This window comes from Malurus melanocephalus, unplaced genomic scaffold, assembly GCF_030028575.1.
Source record: "Malurus melanocephalus ecotype Western Australia unplaced genomic scaffold, MMel_1.1 scaffold_1, whole genome shotgun sequence".
In the NCBI taxonomy this organism is placed as follows: Eukaryota; Metazoa; Chordata; class Aves; order Passeriformes; family Maluridae; genus Malurus; species Malurus melanocephalus.
In genome coordinates this window covers 9561045-9581070 of record NW_026623233.1, presented here as the reverse complement: position 1 = coordinate 9581070, position 20026 = coordinate 9561045, and the positions used below count along the sequence as shown (strand labels likewise).

The window sequence follows — 20026 nt, the reverse complement described above, 5'->3', positions numbered from 1 at the left end:
ATGGGTGGTGTTTATGGATATGCATAGAAGCAAAATTTTTGTCTGATGGGCAGTGTAGTTTTTTACAGAATTGCAAAAGTCTTAGCAGCCAAGGCAAATTGTAAGCTCTAACTTCATTTTGCATTACTTGCAGGATGCTCAAAAGAGTACACTGATGGATATGGAAATAGCTGATTATGAAAGGCTAGTAAAAGAACTTAATCAGAAGATAACTGATAAAGACAGCAGAATAGACGATCTTGAGCATGAAACAGGGATTCAGAAACAGAAACAAGAGACCCTACAGGAAGAAATAAGTRAGTAAACTATAAACAGCAAGAGTTWTTATGGTATAGTTTGTAATGGYAAAAAATACGATTCAAAAATAACTTCTCAAGTCAGTGAGTGTGAGCTTTACAGGAATACTAAAGTTACATTATGAAAGCAATTTTGTCTTAAGGAAACTTTATCACTTAATCCAGTATTCACCAGTTAAAAGCCAATTTGCCTGCCTGATATACTGTGTTTCTTACCTGATTAAGTTATTTCTAAATTCTAAATATTGGTGACTGGCAAGGGTTTTAGCTGATACACCACTCTCATAAAACTTTACTGATTAGCTAGCATGTGGTTAAAAATTCCATTTCTTCCTATCCTCAAGTGTAAATCTTAAAATCATTTTACTTATTTGAAGATCTTTGTGATAACTTAGAAAAAGGATACWAAACTTACTGTAAGCTCCTTGTTTGCAGCTCTTAAGCTTGTAGAATTTGTTTAAATATTTTCCAACATTTTTAAGGAAATATAGGAGGAGAGATTTCCTTTGCAAATAACTGTTGTTTTCTGCATCAGAGGTGCTTCAGTCAACGATGCAACAGGATGAGGAAAGAAATGCCAAGATAAAACAACTCCTGGTGAAAACTAAAAAAGAACTGGCTGATTCAAAGCAAGCTGTAAGTCCATATGCTAATGTCTGTATATTCTATTTTTAAACTAAATTTTAAAAAACAGCTGGTAGCTGTAGATTGCTGAGGTTTGGGGGTTTTTTTTAACATCCAGGTAATTTTATCTTGCAGGAAAATGACCATCTAATGTTGCAGGCATCATTGAAAGGGGAGCTGGAAGCCAGTCAACAGCAAGTGGAAGCCTATAAGGCAAGAAACATCACTTTTTTGTTAGTAGAAGGTTTCTCATTTAAGTAATAAGGGTATGATTTGTACCATGCAAATGGAATATAGGCTGAAGAATAAAGAGCTGCTATTTTTACTTCTGTGTTACTGTTCTTTTTCTTAAATGAGTTTTGTCTGTTTGCTGCTTTCCCCAAATATTTTTTCCTGTGATTTTCTTTAAGCAAAATTACCCTTTTTCCTCTTTCCCTTTTCACCAAAGGAGAGGACTGTGGATTTTGAAGCTTATAAGTGAAATATATTTTTTAATTATTCTTTAAAAACRGAAGTTGCTCAGTTTAAAAACAGAAGAGCACAACATTGTCAGCAAAAATCTTAAGTGTTGTCCATCTGTATACRGAACAGAAATGGATTGGAATGGAATGGAATGAAAGAAGCAGGGAAGGGAGAGGAGTTGGTTTTCTTAAATGTTGCCACACCAACATTGTCATTTTATCTTCAATTCTTGCTTTAAACAACATCACTTTTTAAAAATTAATACATGGTAACCCATGTCTATTTTTTAAATTATATTTTTATTAGACTTTTGTTTTGTTTTTACTAGTTCTGTGCAGGAATTACTGTAGTAGAGTCCTATAGYAGAGTCTTATTCAGTGGCATGTTCCCTTGGAGAAGGAAGAAAAGTTTTTGTAATAGTCAATTTTCAACTAACTTTTTCAGATTCAAGTGGCTGTACTGACATCAGAAAAGCATAAAGTTCAGGAACAACTGCGAACTTCTTCAGAGCAGCACCAGCGCACGATGAGTGCTTGCCAGCAAAAAATTGCAACCCTGCAAGAAGAGTGCAGAGCAGCCCAGGTATTCCAGTACAAGAAGTAATCTTAGAGACTTTAGAAGAGAGATTTACTGCATTCTCTGCTTCTTCAAGAATATTTTGCAGATTTTTCACTCTTCTCTTTTTGTCTGTCAAGAATTAAGAATTACCTTAGTGCTTGAGGTAATTCAGTGGTGGTATAAAGGACAAGCCAAATTGTCCTGGTTGATGTGTATCACTTGGGGTGAAACATCTGGATTCTATGTCCAATGGTGAAAAACTTGTGGTAATGAGGAGCCAGGGTTTATTTCAGATGATCTGTAAGTATACACTCAGGAAAAAGTCTTTAGAGAAAAGAACACAAACACAAAGAAGGAATATAATTTGCTTCATAAACCAGTTAACATAGATACCACTTTAAAAAAAAGAAGTTGTGAAAAATATATTTGCAAGCACTGTTTAATATGATGAAATATGAGCAGCTTATGTGGCAGCTAAACTACCTGGAAATCTGACACTATTGCTGAAGTTTGTTGTTGTTTCTGGGGTCCTTTTGTTCAAGTGACACTGTTAGATGGTCTTGGAATGCAGTGTTTGCACTGGAGACAAACAGATTGAGAATATAGTAGGACTGTTCAAACCACCTTTATGGAGATTATTGCACTACTCTGTGGCCACTCTTCTATGGTAGGTGTGCATCCTGCAAATAAGTAACAGGTGAATGCAGCAGCTCAAAAACTCTTCTACATTTTAAAAAGGTGAACTGAAAAGGACAAACTTCATGGTTGCTGCTACAGGAGGTTTGCCTTAGTTGTGCTGRTACACGTGGATCATGGATTTACAAATGTGCTCGTCATACCTTGCACTTAGAGTGCCTGTCTGTGGTGCCTTGCTCTGTGATGCTGTGAAATCAGTGAGGTTGTAGCTCTTTCATAATGGCATGGCTTGAAGCTYTTGGAAGATTAGCTTTCCTATTTAAATGCCCTACATCTGGAAAATATATATTATTACAAGGTTATTAATATTAATTAATATTAATMTTTATTCTTTTTAAAGGAAAGGTGGACACCAAAGCAGATAGTAGGAAACACAAGTCACGCTGACGTTTAAGGCTGTGTTCCTGAGGACTTAGAATATTGCACTTCACATAGTTTGACAGGAAGGAAAACAAAGGATTCCTTTAAAGAAAATAGCCACAAATGTTCTAGGCTTTTAAAATCTGAAGCAGTGGCTAATCACAGTCAGTTCTGTAGAATTTCACTAACCAGTTCAGCTGAAGGGATGAGAACTTGGAGATGAGAACATTTTTGTTATAGGTAATTGGGAGTGACTAATGAACCCATGAGCTTGTCCTAAGATCCAAGAAAGAAAACCTGTGTCAGTGTTTTTTAAGAGGAATATACAACATGAMTACTTGAAGGATGGCAGTGATCTTTAGTGTACAGTCAGGGATGAAACTGTTATGACATGAGGCAATTTTCTGTATGTCCACAGAAACTCGTGTAAAAACTGACTTTAGGAGAAAAGACAGACCAAACACSTTTACAGACAACTAGAATGTTATAYCTTGTGCTGTGTAATACCATTGCAAGACTGACTTAATTCCTCAGAATTATGTGTAACTTCAAGGCACATTGGAATTTTTGTTACCTTTGTAGTATAGGAAAGAAACAAAATTATACCTCTTTTGTTAATTTTCTATCACTTTTGCCTTCATTTAAAGCTGTTAATAGAACCTCTGGCTTGTGAATCTCTCAGTTGAATGCAGTTTTTGAATGTTCAAGTATTCTTTCTTTCCTTTAATACTGATATGCTTAAAATGAGAGTTTCAAGTTTCACATTTTATGATATTCAGTTAAAATCTAAAGAAACATTATCTGTTATAGTAGTCTTTGTTTTAATTATCTATTTAAAAGAAGAAAATGCAGCATTTTTTTCAGTGTGAGGTGATTTCATTTTAGAGAAGTAAGGCACCARTAGTAGTATAATTTATGGGTTTGTTTTTTATGTGATAGGCTGAACAAGCATCTGTTACATCCGAATTTGAGAGCTACAAAGTTCGTGTTCATAATGTTCTGAAACAGCAAAAGAATAAATCTGCTTCTCGGACAGAATCTGAGGGAGCCAAACAAGAAAGGTAAAACTAAAATTTTTACTCAAATCTGTAATCTGACTGTGGCACTGCCTAGCTGAAYAGAAGTAGTATTTCGAGTTTCTACTGTCATGGTCCTGTATTAGTTTCTAATAGCTGGATTTGTCTTTTTAACCATTGTTTCTGTGTAGATTACCTATTGTTACWGTTGGAAGGAGAAGTAAAGTCTTAGAAAGTTTTTTATGACTCTCATGAGCAGAAAGTAGCCAGCATATTCTGTGTAGACTTGACATGTCATTTTCTCTGACATGGAGTAGTCAAATGCCTTTTGCAACTAAGAGTAAAAGAGCAGATTGGTTCAGTTCAGCTGAACTTTTTCAGGAATGAATGGTTTAGTGTAGGTAAAGCTCTGGATGCCAATTCAGTCATCAGTTCGAGCAGATTTATGAAATACTGTTGTTTATCAGCTGTTACATGAGGAAAGACTTGGAAGAAAAAGGTTACACTGCCAAAGATTCCCTGAAAATCCTTTAAGTACAAYCATAAGCCAGGAGAATTCAGATTCACTTCAGAAAATGTCTCAAGTCACTGTAAAAGAAACTCGATCAKTTTCTGCAAGTTACTTTTATAAGTCATTAATGACTGCCCTTGGTGACAAACTGGGTTTTATCCTTGGAATGTCAGAACTCATTTCTGACACAAACCTTCAGTCGATACCAGCAATTGCCGCTAAAAATCCACCAGAGGGCGACAAATGCTTTGTTAGAGGACTTGGATTTAAGGTTACTTTGGGGTTTTTGAAACATTCTTGCCTTTGAAACAACCAAACTGCAAGAGTTGCATTTCTTTTTCTCTCCTTTTTGTGGAATTTTAAGTTTTGGTATTGTTATTTTTGTGAGCGGGAACCATCTTGGAAACAAATTGGATAAGAAATAAACAGATAACAAATGGTTTCCAAAGAAATGATATACAAGTATCAGCTCTAAGGATTAGTGAGATATACAGTCCATGAGATAATGGAGGTGTCTGCATATATAAATACRGAAATCAGTAAAAAAAGAATGTATATCACTTAAGACTTTTTCTTCCTGGTATATTTGATTTTGATTTGTTTCCGACCAACTGAATTTATCTGCATGGATTTAATGTSGCTTCCTAGTACTTTGCTGAAAATCTATTCCAACAATTTGTCCCCTGTATTTGATCACACTGAACGATTGAAAAATGTGCTTTACTAAATAGGCAGAAAAAAAAGCTTCAGCATTTTTAAGAATTTTTTTCTCCCGTCTGGATCCCACAAATTATTTTCCTTCTGTCTTGGCCTTCCTTGTAGTAGAAAGCTTGAAGCTATCAGTCATGCTTCCTACCCCAATTGTTGTATCCCCAGCAGTTTAGATGGGGTGTGRTAAACCTATTTGTATCCATATTGAAACAGAATCTGATTATTTTGGCCTTAGTGCTGTGTTGATTTAATTAATAAGCATGTAATTTGGATCAGCRATTCTAAATGTTGTGAATATCATATGGGTTCTGAAATAATGTAATTCTTTTAAATGCACGTTGTGTATTCCTTTTTATTCCACGTACAGGGAACAATTGGAAATGGTGATAGATCAACTTAAAGTTAAGCTGCAAGATGCTCAGCATAATTCACAGATGAATGCATCTGAACTCCAGGCATTGCAGTCTGAACACGACACCCTGCTGGAAAGACACAATAAGATGCTGCAAGAGACTGTTGCAAAAGAAGCAGAACTCCGTGAAAAGTATGTTCTGCTGATGAATAGATACAGATAATTTATTTTGATTGAACTTTAAATTCTTGGCATGTAGAAGCTGGTAGCTGTAATTCTCAAAGAAAGGGTGTGTTGTTGAGAAAGTTAAAGGAATTTTCAAAAGGATTGTTTGCWATTTTTCATGAGCCATAAGTTTCAGCAATGACAATGAAATAGCAGCTGATCAAGGAATTTGATTCTGCAAGCTTTATCAGGTCTAAATACATTTTCTAAGCACATTGACTGTTTCTGAGTCTAATGCTCAACACTACATTTTTGTTATACTGTACTGCCCTACTAAATTTTATGAATGTTTCCTACTAAAAAAMCTAAATGCAAAGCAAACAATTTAACTGACAAAATATCCAATTCTTGTCCACCAAGCTCCTTTCTGTACTAAGTTTGTGCTTGCCACAGTTTTAACTTGCTGTTTCTTTCAAAGTGGAAGGAATCTGTTTAATCTATATCACTTCTTGAAAAGTTGCACGAGTACGTAATATTTGAACTCCTCAAAAAGAGCCCGTCCCTGTTGTTTCCACTCCATGTAGGGTACAAAGAAGTTCACATGAAGTATAGGACCTGTTGACCCCTTGTCACTGTCTTTATACAGTTTTATCTGTTTCTGATAGTTACATAATGATTCATTGCAATCAACCAAACTATGTTCTGCATTTTTCTGGAAAAAACACATTTCACAGCAGGTTCCCATTATACCTAGACACTGGTCTTTGCTGCTCTGGGTCTATTTAAGTGTGTATGTTTATAAGGGTAAGCCCTGGGCTTAGTGTTTCCATGAATGCACTTGTTTAATTGCKTGTTACTTTTATTTATTTATTATATTATTATATATCATGTGTATATTATATATTATTGTTTATTTAATATATTTAATTGCTTGTGACGGTTTTGTCATAGTTCTGGAGTACCTCCAAACCAATTACAATTGATGAGCTCCTGACATTTTTCTTGCTAACAGCCATTCTCTTCTGCACTCAAAGTTCAGGTTTAAAAGAATTAAACTTACCACCTTAGAAACCTGTGTTTTTAATAGTCCTGAGTAAGTGTTSAGTAAATAAATGTTACAGGGAGTGGAGTATAAGTCCTGTATGACACTATAAACAGCCAAGATGCAGTTTTAGAATTTAAGACTATTTAGAGCACAATGTTTCTAACTCTTCCATTATTTCCCAAAGATGTCTGAATTTTTTGTTCTGAAATAGAAGACAAAAGCTTGCATAGCAAGTGCATTTATATGATAGGCAGTAAGTAAGTGTAACCTTTTCACTCTCAGATTTTCCCTGTAAAAAGAGGACTTCAAATGAAAAAAARTTGCACACACAGTCATTCTAAGATAATCATACACATTGAAAATTCAATAATCATACAAAATGAAAATTCAAAAGTGCCTCAAACTGTAAAAATTTTGAAATTTAAAGATTAGAGTGTTTTGCTGCTTGTGTCTTACTGTTTGTTATGCCCTGTGTTCAGGCTCTGCACAATACAGTCTGAGAACATGGTCATCAAAACAGAGCACGCCCAGGCACTGAGCCAGCTGACAGCCCAGAACGAAGCTCTCCGGAACAATTTCAGAGATCAGGTCAGGAACCTGCAAGAAGAGCACAGGAAGACAGTAGAGACMCTTCAGCAGCAACTCTCCAGAGTAGAAGCTCAGCTCTTCCARCTCAAGAGTGAACCAAGCACTAGAGGTAACTTCCAGGCAGAATACCGGGTTTTTATGGATTTGTTACAGATATGTGTACCTGAGTCTAAATTTAAAACATGCTTAAAGTGTATGATCATGTAAAATCAACAGAAACCTTTTCTGGAGAATCTGAGCATACTGATACCAAGTCAGGAACATGTCATTGTTATGACTTACTGTTTGTTCAGAATCCTAAGGTGCTTAAATACATCCAGAGGAGGGCAGCGAAGCTGGTGAAGGGCTATAAGGGGTGTCTGGGTTTGTCTAGTTTGGAGAAGAGCAGGCTCAGGGACCTTATTGCTGTCTTACAGATTCCTGAGGAGGGGAAGTGAAGAGGGAAGYKCTGAGCTCCTCTCCCTGATATCCAGTGATAGGACATGTGGGARTGGTTCAGAGCTGTYGKGGGGACATTCAGASTGGGCATTTGGAAGCATTTTCTTACTTAGAGTGATCATACCCTGGGACAGTCTTCCTAGTGAGGTGATCAATGTCCCAATCCTGTCAGTGTTTTAAGAGGCATGTGGACAATGTCCTCAATAATGTCAGTTGCACTAGATTCTTGTTGTAGGTCACTTGCAACTGGAACCATTCTGTTCTAGAATCTGCGTCACTGTTATCTGTGCTGTAGTATCTGCATTGTCAGTTAGATGGAGGGAAGTTACTTCATGAATATTTGGTGTTTTTATCTGTTGTCTCAGGTTTTGGAGCATGCTGGACATCTGCTTCAAGTATGAGGTGTAAAGCTAAAGAAAAGTATATTGAAAGCTGTTTTAAGAATGTTTGTTGTTTGAATACATGSTATTTATTGGTAGAGCTGCAATTTGATCTTAATTAGTATAGTTGCAATTTGATCTTAATTTGAGATTTTACTGACTTCAAGCTCAAGTTCTGTTTGTATATCTGCAAAGTTACTAACCAATATGTAGTTGGACATTTGCCAAACAGCAGTAACAGTTTAAGTTACTCTGTTATTACTGAAGCAGAAGGGTCATGCACAYGATAATAAAACAGAAGAATTTGCACCTCCCATGGGACTTGTTGAAATAAAAGTGAATTCTGTTATGTATTAAAAATATTTGTTACTCTTACCATAGCTAAAACACATCTTCAGGGTGATGTTCCTAAAGGTTTGATAGTCACTGAAATAAAAATTGCCAGTCAAGTTTGGGTTTAGARCCAGACTTCGATTGAAATGGTCATTTGGAGCTAAAAGGCTGTATTTTGATATTATAAATGTTACATGTGTGTCTGGCTTTCTTTTTTTTCTTCACCTTCCCCTGCATTTTGAAGACTATTGTATGTACTGCTCTCCATCCAAAACAGTCATACCTAGGAATAACCCTCCCAATTTCATTCTGATATGAACAGAATGTAACATCAGTAAGTATCTTTCAGGTCCAGCTGTTTCAAATCCGACAACAAAGAGTTTGAGAGAACGGCGGAATGCTGACCTTCCTGTCCTCGATGTGCACACTGTCGCTAGGGAAGAGGGAGAAGGTATGGAAACAACRGACACAGAGTCTGTCTCCTCAGCCAGCACCTATGTTCAGTCCTTGGAGCAGCTTCTGAACTCCTCAGAAGCAAAGCCTGGTGAGTAGAATGTGGCTTTCAGAAGGGCTTGCCTACATAGTTTGCAGAAGTTAAGTACCCTCAAAATATGTTAGAGCATTGTGTTTTCATGCTTTTAGGTGCAAGACACAAGTCTGGTTAAGTGTCATTGAGTTTTTCACTGTCCTTAACTTCTGTAGATTTGTCATTGAGTAAGGAGTAACAGTAGAACATTCCTACACGTTTTAGTGATTTAAAGATGTMATATTTCTGAGCTTTTAAAGGGAGAAGACTGGATGAACAAGCCAGTGAATAGTTACAGMAATTTTTGTATTCTGAATGAGTCTGTACTAGGGACAATTAAGTGCTAATTGAACTCTATTAATGAAAAGATAAAATTTCTGCTCATCTTAATGGGCCATATTAGAGCAGAACTTTATTCATAGGGCTTTTTCTGGCAAAGTGAAATCCAGCATGAAGAAGAATGTTTTAGGAGTTGCTCAAAAACCAGAAAAAGATASGGTAGCGTGTAATCACATTTTAAAAGTCTACTGAACACCAGGATAACTATTGAAAATCTCCATTTATGGGTAGGAAACAAGGAATTAATTAAAACCAGGTATCTTGAGGTACTCTAGAACTATTTTGCCAGCTCCCTTCTAATATAGAAACAAAAATAGATCARAAAATAAGTATGCAGCAGCATCATTAATGCCTGTTAAGTCTGCAGTCTGACTTTGCATGAGTTCTGTTCTAAGAAGCTGCATTAATCAAGTCCTGATGTTAAGTTAGTATGAAGTAGATGCAAGTCGTTTTCCCTTGTCTTATTTTATTTTCCAATTGATTACAGAACCATCTCAGTGGCAAGCAGATCTCACCAAGGATGAACTGATTCAGAAATTAAACACAACAACTAAGAGTGCTGATCACTTGAATGAATTACTTCGGGAATCAGAAGCAACCAATGCAATCCTAATGGAACAAATAAAGGTTAGCAGACGCATAAGAGATGTGAGGACAGCTCTAATTTCCATGATCTGTTTCGTGGATCAAAAACCTTTCAGAAAATCCCAGTCTATAAAATTTGGGTGATGTAAAACTTAATTTAGGAAGGGCTTTTATTTCACAGGTCTAATTAGTGCAGAGTCAACTTCAATCTTGTTTTTTTTTTTATCACAGTTTCTAGTTGGGTAGGCAAGGCAGGGGAGGGGGAGAGAAGTGTGGAGTAAAAGTTTCTACTAGAAAAACTCCAGAGTTTGGAAATTTAGTGTTTAGTAAAGGTTTATACTACTTTCCCTTAGATGAAAGCAGTAAATCCCCAGGGAAGGATTGTCTGCTTTATCTTTCTGTAAGCCCTTTTAGCTGTCTTAAGTTAAAGGAAGACACATGAACTAATGTATGAGTGAGCTTTCTGAAGACATTCCTAAATATACTAAGCTTACTTTTCTAAGATGTTTCTTAAAGAATACCRTCATATTTCTGAAATATTTTACTGTTTAACTGTTACTGCTCTTTTATCAATAAAATTGTGTCTTTATACTGCATGAATTTTATCAAAAAAGGTTATTTTTAGTCAATAACTTTTTCTTACATTATCACATATTTAATTTTCACTAAGTTTTTGTCCTGAATATGYTGCTATACACACATTATTCTTTTTGAAGCAAGCTGTGCAATTCATTTTTTAGCTCTTCAAAAGACTTTGTTCAATTACTCATTGAATGAAGCAAACAGTATCACATACTTTTCTCTCATCTGCAGCTTCTTAAGAATGAAATAAGAAGATTGGAAAGAAATCAAGAGAGAGAAAAGTCTGTGGCTAATCTAGAATACCTGAAGAATGTTCTATTGCAGTTCATATTTCTGAAATCAGGAAGTGAGAAAGAACGGCTGCTCCCAGTAATAGACACCATGTTGCAGCTCAGCCCTGAAGAGAAAGGGAAGCTGGTTGCAATTGCCCAAGGTAAGTGGTGTTCAAAACACTGTCACAAAAAAAAAGTGTAAAAGGAAAGTTCTGTGATGTCTGTTGTGGAGACATTTGAGGAAAAACAAAGCTTAGCAACATAATGCCAATGAGCTAGTTGTGAAACCATTTTGCTTTGTCAGGAAGTTACTGTTCAATTTTCAGTAAACAGAACAAATACTTTTAAAATACCTTAAAAAATACGCTCTCTGTTGAAAAGATAAAGGAACTAGGGAAGGAAATAAAAAGAGTTAGGCATTTGCAGGAAATTAACACAGGTTTGAAATGTATGATAACCTTCTGTCTCTGCTTCTAATATTCTGAGCATTTTTCCTTTAAAGCACTTTTTGAGTTCCTGTCATTTCTCAATAACAGTATCAGTAGCTTATTGAATTTCATTAGCAACTGACTTATACTTTATTTTAAAATTAATATAAACAGTAAGTAATACATGTACACATAACTTCAAGTTGTAAACAAAATCACATTAAAAAGGGAAGTGTTCAAGYATTGCATTCCATGATAGGTTGTGCATTTGGAAAAAATAAGATGTAAGTTGAATCCATAGCATGCTGGTGTTGTGGTGGTTCTCTGATGAAGACTGATTGAATTTTTCTGGAGAATARTGATAAATGGCCTTTTTCATACATTCTTAAGTACCCAAAGTAAAGTGGACTTCATGGTACAATCTAAATCTATGTCACCCAAGAGTGAGTTCCTTTCTCAGCAAACTTGAGGGCAGCATTTGAAAAAGGATAAAGGCAAGGTCAGGTAACCAAATAATGCAATGTCTAACGTAACAAATGTATAACATAATACAAAGTATGKTTTTTTTCCTCCTTCAGGTGAAGAAGAGAGTACCTCACGGCCCTCTGGGTGGGCTTCATACCTTCACAGCTGGTCAGGACTTCGATAAAACAGTGGAAACACTGAATCTTTAAAAACATTCCACAACTGCAAAACTGAGAAATCTTACTGTAGAAGATCTGTTGGTGTTGTAGGACTGAACTACAGGGTTTTATTTTTGTGTGTTATTTTTWGTTRTTTAGGCTCTTCTAAGAAAGAAGCCTGCAATAGCTCTGAAAGATTGTCCTATATTATGCTCTGGCAGCAGTGAACTATTTTTCTTGTAAATGTTAAAGCTGATAATAAGAACTATGAGAACTGACAAATTAATTGCAAATTGCCTGGAAAGAGAATTTGTCCAACCTGTGATAGCTCTTTTGATATCAGTTTAAAAGTTTGATCTGATATATTAACTGGAATAACTAGACTTTAGATTTAAAGCATTTTAAAGTGTTTACAGTTGCTTCTACATATTGTTATTAGCTAGCTAATCTATATGGTTAGTGTTATTCTCTGCACGTTTAACAAATTTAAAATTATTTCCTCTCTTGTGATGGCTACAAAATGTAAGATAATTAAGAAACAGGGAATTTTCTGGTTTACAGTTTTAGTCTTTGTTAAATTATTTTTTTTTTGCAAAACATGAAGGCAACATTTCACAGAATGTAGTGAGTCCAAAAATCTATATGAAATACAGGGCTTGTCACATCTGGGCATGGTACTGTAGTAGAGATTAATGGCATCCRTGGAAGCCTTAGGATAGTACTCCAAGACTCAGAGGTCCTAAGTGAGCTGAAGCTTTGGGAGAAAGGGCTTGAGCTGGGGCTTTTTAACCTGAGGTTGGAAGTTTGTGGAAAAGACCAGGAAGAAATGTTCTATTATTGTGGATGAAAAGACTACTCCTACTGACTCAGTCATATTGAAGACACTAAAGGAAGAATCTGAGCCCACAGGTCAGACTCCTAACTAACTTCTGGGAGAAGAGAATAAAGTTTTTTGTCAATGCATTCAAAAGAATGCATCTTTTAAATATTCTAATGATTGAAGATCTTATACCATTCTCTCACTTACCTGTGTGTGTGCACATTGTTTGCACAGATCTTTTGCACAGATGAGATGATCTCTGTTCTAGGTTACTCAACAGAATGTTATGGGTTTTTTCCAAGAAAAATTAATTTCTACCAYCTCTGCTTCTGTTATCAACACAGCACCTTTTTTTTACCTTCAGTTGTCTTCTCCCTTTACAGTCCATAATGCCTTTCACCATCTTAATTTATTTTTAAGATTTTTAAAAAGCRTACACATTTGAATCCTGCTTATATTTAAAACAGAGTCCTTTGTCTTTTTCACTCATATTTTCATGTTCTCTRTGCTGTTTTACAGAGAGTCTTTCCCCAGAACACATACAAATACTAAATAGAGTTCTTCCTTTTCTATCTACCTTAGCTCAGGCTTGTTCCTTTAATATTGCCTTACTTCAGGCAGAGATTAATCTGAACGTGTGAACAGGAGAATGGCAACATGTTGAGAATAAACTGTTGAGTAAGTGTGCTTTTGGTTTAACTTTTTGCTTGTTGTATATATTTCAGTACACAATCAACAAAGCCAACAGGCTTTGTTTAGGTATTTCAATTCCTTTCCACTRTCTTAGGTACTTTTTTTTCCCTTCTCTTCCCATATGTGTTTTAACTGGAACCTTTATGGTTTGTGCTACTGGGAARAACATTCTCTGTGGACTTTCAGAGCACAGAACTTATCAACAGTGGTGTGAATGGTGAGTGTTTTAGGTGTCTGTAGGTAACAAACAGAAGGCTGTGTTTAGGCTTTCTTGCATTTGCCTTTGGAATGTTTTACTGTAYCTTACAGCATTCACGATTTGGACGATATCTCAGATGTTGAATTCTATCTCCTTATTCACAGCTGGATTTGGTTAATGTTACTCAAAAGAACACCCAAACGCAGCAGCAGGAGAGATTTGAAATCAGTRTAAAAATAAGTGCTAGTCATCCTCCTGCTATGATTTTAACAAAGGAAGCACATGAATGGAGGCTTATGGCTTTATCTTACTYAGTTCACACTCCATTTGCAGCTGACCCAATTTAGTCTCCACTGYTGCAAAAGAGTTGTGACAAGTTCCTCTTAAAATGCACATATTTCAGAACTGTAAATTATTTAACATTGTAAGCTGTGAATAAAGGTATGCAAGTGACATGTGTCACTGGCTGTATTAAATACCAGTTGCTTRTTGTTTTCTTTCAAATCTGAGTTGCATGCTCACTGTTTTTAGTAAAACTTGAGTATTGTACTTACGAATGTAGTGAACAACTTGCATTAATATATTTTTTTTACATTGGAAGATTGAGATCTTAATTAATGTAAAAATATTTTAATAACTGTTACTAAACTGTTTTCTGTTGCTAAGATTGCCAGAACTTACCTATGTGGCAATAAAYTGACTGTAAACAAATATATCAAAGTTTAATAGACACTTGCAGTAAATGGCATAAAAGAATGTGAACTGGAAACAGGCTTATATTGCATAGAAAACTTTATATGTCATATATTTGCATTTGTAATGTACAGCATTGTAGCTGTGATTTGCTTTCAAAAAGCAGTYTGAAGTTTTAACTAATACTGCTGCTTCTTCATATACTGTGGTGCTCTTTTTTAGAAGAGCATTGTGCTGACTTTGCTTTCTGGTTCTTTTTGTTTTCTTTACAGTGCCACATTTATTAGAATGTTCACAGAAAATGTCACCCTTGCCCAAAATATTTATAAGCTTAGGACCAATTTTCATCTTTTATCAKMCTGCCTTCAACCCARGCCTAAGGAGRGCATCATAATAATAGTAATARTAATARTAATAAAGATTCTGCTGTCACTATGCAGAGTATATATTAATTAAAAACCAAAGCTCCCAAACCTGCATGTGCACTGTGGCTAAATTTTTAGCTACCTAATGCTGACTTAGAAACAAGTTATATGTCTTTCATATTCTCTTTACCCAGAAGGGAGACTCACCTGTGCTAGTGGAATGTGCTTCAGCTGAAAGACAGGAAGATCAGAGCTTCTCAAGCTGTTGTGTAGATGTTGGGGTTCAGGATGGCCAAAGGGAACCATGTTAGAAGTCATACACAAGAGAGTAAAGTTTTTTTTGTTTTTTTTTTTTCTTTCATGACCCTCCTTCTGCAAACTCTAACTGTGAGACTACAGGGTTAGATTATTTTCTAAATTTAAATCTTCCTTTGTCTATCTCCCTCCATCTTTTTGCTGTGATAACAGATGATATATTGTGAAATTGTGGAGGAATGCCTAAAARCTCTCCTTAGTTTGTCCTAAGTGTCGTTGAAGGCAGCTTAAACACATGCTTCATTTGGCTTATGCCTTGGCTTCACCCAGTGCACCAATACTTCCTAAACTAGCTGCTAGTTCTATTATTGTTGGTACTGTGAAAATATCTCCCTTAGGAGCTTTCCAAATAGCAGTCACCACTCACAAGCTGAGAAACCAAATGTATGAAGAGGTAAAAATATATTTGTTGCAGTAATTTCAGAATTGCTAGTCTGGATAGATAAGTATTTTGTTTGGAAATAATGTCTTTGATGGCCTTTTCGTGTGGCTATCACTTCAATAAAATTCACCTTTACTCAGTAGAGTGGGTTGTTTGTTTTTTTTTCCTTGAATGCCTGTTCTTAACCTGACAAAATGCTACTCAGGTGCAAGTTGGAAAACAAGGGATGTGTACCATTGTATTGAAGAGATTTTATGGATCTGGTATACTATAAACAGCCTTTGCTTTTGMAGACAACTACAGCAATGGATTCTTCTGGATGAACAGAAAAGAAATTGGTTTGTTATGGGTTTTTTAGGAAAAAATCGATATTAAAAAAAAAAGCTTGTTTAAATCAAATGTGTTACTAGATTGTCACCAGCAATCTGACACTATGTGACAGGACGGAGAGGAGGGATGCAGAAGCTGTTAATGACCTTGATAGCAGAACTGCACAGTGTCATAAAAGTACTAACTACTTTATAAATCAGCTTTAATTGGTGTTTCTAACTGCTCTCAGCTTTGAAACAGACATCATTACCTCTTTCCTAATAACCTGTGATAATTTTTCTTTATTTGCATACTTGTCCTAGTGCAAAGATTACATGCTCAATGGATGAACAGGTGCTTGGTTGGATTTAATCAGGAGTTTGGTGTGTTTATCTKCTTGCCAACCGTTTGTATTAGACCATGTATTAGACAAATACGTGGTCAGAGATGGCATCATRAGCTGTGAAAAGAAGACATAATAAATGGATCTAAGAGTCAAGAAAGAGAGCCTGAGACTTCCAGTCAACTTCTAACAGCTTTCACAAAAATGTATAGGTGCTATGGAGAAGGGAAATAATAATCTGACTACTTTTAAACTGAATTTGTTTAAAATTAATCATATAGCTGTGAAAGGATGAGAAGGGACATCTTGGATTGTGGAGCTTCCTTCTTTTCCTTCCTGTCCTGTGTTTGTCAGGCTCATCCTGGGACTCAGGCTGCATTGAATAGTGAAGACTTAGAATGGTAAAACAAGTGTGGAAATGCACACTAGTTACTGCTCCAACAATTCAGCATGCCTTGGTATTAGGAAATAATTTATTTTTGCTGTCAGTTGAATCCTGAAGGCTTCTTAAGAATCCTAAGYAAATGTAATCAGTGTAGAAAACTGTGCTTTTTCAGGCTTGGGCACAGTCCCAGTCCTCCCACAGTAGCCTCTGAAAGTGTTTTAAATTGATAGACATTGGATAGCAGCTGTATATGAGCGTAGGATTTAAGTGGTGTTTATTGTTCCATTGCCTGAAAATCGAAGCTCATTCTGAGAACACTCAGACTGTTTCCGGAGGGGAGGTACCTATTAGCTCTTGGCTCTTGTGCTCTTTGCAGCATGCAAAACATCTCAAAAATAAAAAGCACAGAAACCATTACCAAGCTCCAGAAAAAGGCTTTTACCCAAATACAGTTTTACTGTCGTTACTCCCCTTTGTGGAGTTAAGTTGCTGATGCTCAGCATTGCTCTTGCCAAGGGAGAAGGCCAATGGTATCATTCTGGCTTTTGCATCCAAATATTTATACAGGCTAGTTAATGTTCCTCTCGCATCTACTCACAGCACTGACTTAAACCTGCAGCTGCAGCAGCCCAGATTGAAGCTGCCAGCCTTTGCTCCYTCATTCCAGGGGCAGAGGACTGCAGCCTCAGGAACAGTGGGGAGAAAAGCAGATGGTGGTGATAAAAACTTGAAACAGCTTCTGTTGTTGATGTGGCAGCTCTCTGTCCCTGCCCTAACCACCCACCAGCCTTTCTCTTGGAAACTGGTTAAACCAGTTGTTTGCAGAGTGGGGGGGATAGTGGATATCTTGCAGGAAGAGGATTTTCAGAAAATGCAGAAAAGCGAATGACAGATTTTGTAACATTCTGGGAAAGGTGGGAATTGGAATGATCAAGAGCTTGAAACAGAAAAATGACCCACTTTTATGAAAAATGTGAGAGTAATACTGTGGTCGCCAAGAGTCATTATTTCTTCAAGTACTTGTTTTGTGGTGCTGCCATCAATTTTTTTCTTTAGCCTTTACTGTGTCTGTCCAAGTACTGAACTTGTCATGAGGCAGAAATTTATGCTGCTAAATATGGAATTTTATTGATGCATTTTTCCATGCTTTGAGATTGATCAATAAAAGTTATATCCTTGGTTTTGCASAGTTTCCTTCCCTCTTCCAAGAAACAGTGATGCCAAATACACTAGGTATGTCTAAAATTCATGAAGCAGAAATCTGATTCATTTTATATGGATGTCAGAATGATCACTAAAATAAGTCTTCTACTATTCTGAGCAAACTACATATTCTTTTTAATAATAGCAGAGTTWTTTAGAGAGATCAAAGAGTGGCCAAAACTTATTTATTCAATTGATTTGTGGAGTTATTGACCAAAATTGTGAAACCTAAATAACTTTTACCTATTAATTCATTAACACATTTGCTAAGAATATCTAGCTAGATACCCTGTGTTCAAAAATTATTCCTACTTATATGGTCAAAGTTTCCTTCACTATTGCTTTAACTTCATGGCTTTGGAGGTGTGACATGAAAAACACTGGCACAGTTTACGATTTAAATGCATTGATTATATCAGGGTAAAATATATGAGGGTAAACAGCCACGGGGCTGCTCTGCTAACAAGCCCACAGAGCCAGAGTATAACAGAAATAAATTCTTCACTGTGAGGATTTTGAGGCACTGGAACAGGTTGCCCATAGAAGCTGTGGGTGCCCCATCCCTGGAAATGTTCAAAGCCAGGTTGGATGGGGCTCTGAGCAACCTGSTCTAGTGCAAAATGTCCCTGCCTGTGGTGGGGTGGTTGGAACTACATGATCTTTGCAACCCAAACCATTCTACAAATCTACCATCTGCAGTTGCATGAAGTTCTAGAAGAAAGCAAAAACTAGAGCAAATACCGAAGTTAGAAGATCATTATTGATGTCTCTTCATATCACTCTGGCGAAATCATAAAATAATTTTTCCTTTCCAGAAAAAGAACTTGATGTAAAGATGCTGATATTTCTGATTAGAGACAGGCAGTCAAATTCTTTGACCAAGCAGCTGCCTTCTTATCTGACCCCAATAACCTTCCTTTCTCACTTTTCCCTCAGGCCTACCATAATGGCCTTGTTTAGTGTCAGCAGAACTGACCATGCACTTAGCTCTAAATAGGTAAAGGCTCTGCACTGTCACTTCAGAGTGACAGAATCATTTAAATTGGGGAAGACCTCAAWGATCAAAGAGTCCAACTGTTAACCTGGCACTGCCAAGTCAAAGTCACTAAGTGACCACTGCCAACTGCAGTGCAATTAGTTTGGCATTTTAACAGTGATGAAAAATGTAAAGTGCTCTGGAAACATTAGAACCATATGCCTATTTAAAACTGCATTTTAGTTTAGAAGGAAGAGATGAGAAGGAAAAAACAAACATTAATTTTGTGATTAATATGCTGGTCTGGAGACATGGAGTCCAAATTCCCTGCTTTGCCACATGCTTCCTTTATGAATTTAATTTCAGTTTCTCTGCCTCCATTTCCTGACTTGCCTGGTGGGGATAATGGCACTTCTCTACCTGATGCCAAGTACATTAGCAGCAGAATGTTAAACTTTGTGATGGGTTTATAAGCAAAAATAAGTAGACAGATGACCTTTTTTTTTAACTGCAGGGGAAGAAAATCGTCATAGCCTGCATTATAYTGGAGTGGAAGGAATTACCTTCTTTTGGGTCTGTGGTGTTTTGTGAATCCTATTAAATTACTTGCCTAAGTATTCTGGACTGAATTTTACAAGTTAATTAGAATGCCAGCATGCTCTAATACCATGTAATGGACAATTAATAACAATTAAGAATTGTTATTTCTGTTGTACAGCAAGAGGAAGCAAAAATTTAAATCAGACCCAAGGCGCTAACTTGGTGCAAAGCACACTGAGCCTGGGGACACAAACTGAGAAACTGAATTCCTGGCTTTTCTTGGTACAGCGTTTCCAAAAGCTGCTAGTACTTAGGGTTTGGCATTTGTACATGTTTGGGGAAGGCTCTCCCACTCTCTTGGAGAATGCCTTTGCTACTTYGAGATTATATTGCTAGCAGACTAGGCTTTAAGGATTTAATCTTTAAAAGCACTGGAAAACTGCACATGGTGCAATTCACTTGCTGTTAAATCTATTAATGTGCTCTCCAAAGGAAGCGCCACAACGGCTGCGCCTGTTGGCTGCCACTGCCTGTTAATTATTTCCAGAATTTACTGTTTTGAAGTTTTTTGCTCTGGTACTTGTGTACCTGCCCAGCCACCTCCCTGCCATTTCAGGCTGTGCAGCAGCTGGGGATAACCACCTCATACAGCTCCCAGGACGACTGGCAATGGGAGAGACCCTGAAATCCTTGCAGACAAGCTGAGGTTAATTAAAGCCATTCATGAAGCTGCCTGCAAGTAATGGCAGACTGCCCAAAACAGATTAGAAAAACCAGAAGGGTTGTATTGCCTTCAGCTGGCACAAAATGAGTACTTACTTATTTAGATGATACAAGGAAGCTTTGCTGACAGAGTCATTAAAATGGGTGGGTGTTTTGGGGTTGGGTTTGGTGGCTTTGGCTGTTTTGTGGG

At 36.6% G+C, this 20026-nt stretch overlaps 1 protein-coding gene across 1 annotated transcript in view; it reads left to right on the top strand.

Moving 5' to 3' along the window:
• GCC2 (GRIP and coiled-coil domain containing 2) overlaps positions 1-14673 on the top strand; it is a 29930-nt gene extending 15257 nt beyond the window's left edge. Inside the window, exons 13-23 of the mRNA XM_057363887.1 lie at positions 134-296; positions 832-932; positions 1056-1133; positions 1827-1964; positions 3936-4057; positions 5602-5778; positions 7276-7493; positions 8885-9079; positions 9888-10027; positions 10799-11000; positions 11846-14673. Of these exons, the coding sequence (XP_057219870.1) occupies positions 134-296; positions 832-932; positions 1056-1133; positions 1827-1964; positions 3936-4057; positions 5602-5778; positions 7276-7493; positions 8885-9079; positions 9888-10027; positions 10799-11000; positions 11846-11916 (1605 nt within the window). The 3' untranslated portion in view covers positions 11917-14673. The remainder of the gene's footprint in view (positions 1-133; positions 297-831; positions 933-1055; positions 1134-1826; positions 1965-3935; positions 4058-5601; positions 5779-7275; positions 7494-8884; positions 9080-9887; positions 10028-10798; positions 11001-11845) is intronic.
• Positions 14674-20026: the final 5353 nt, after the last annotated feature.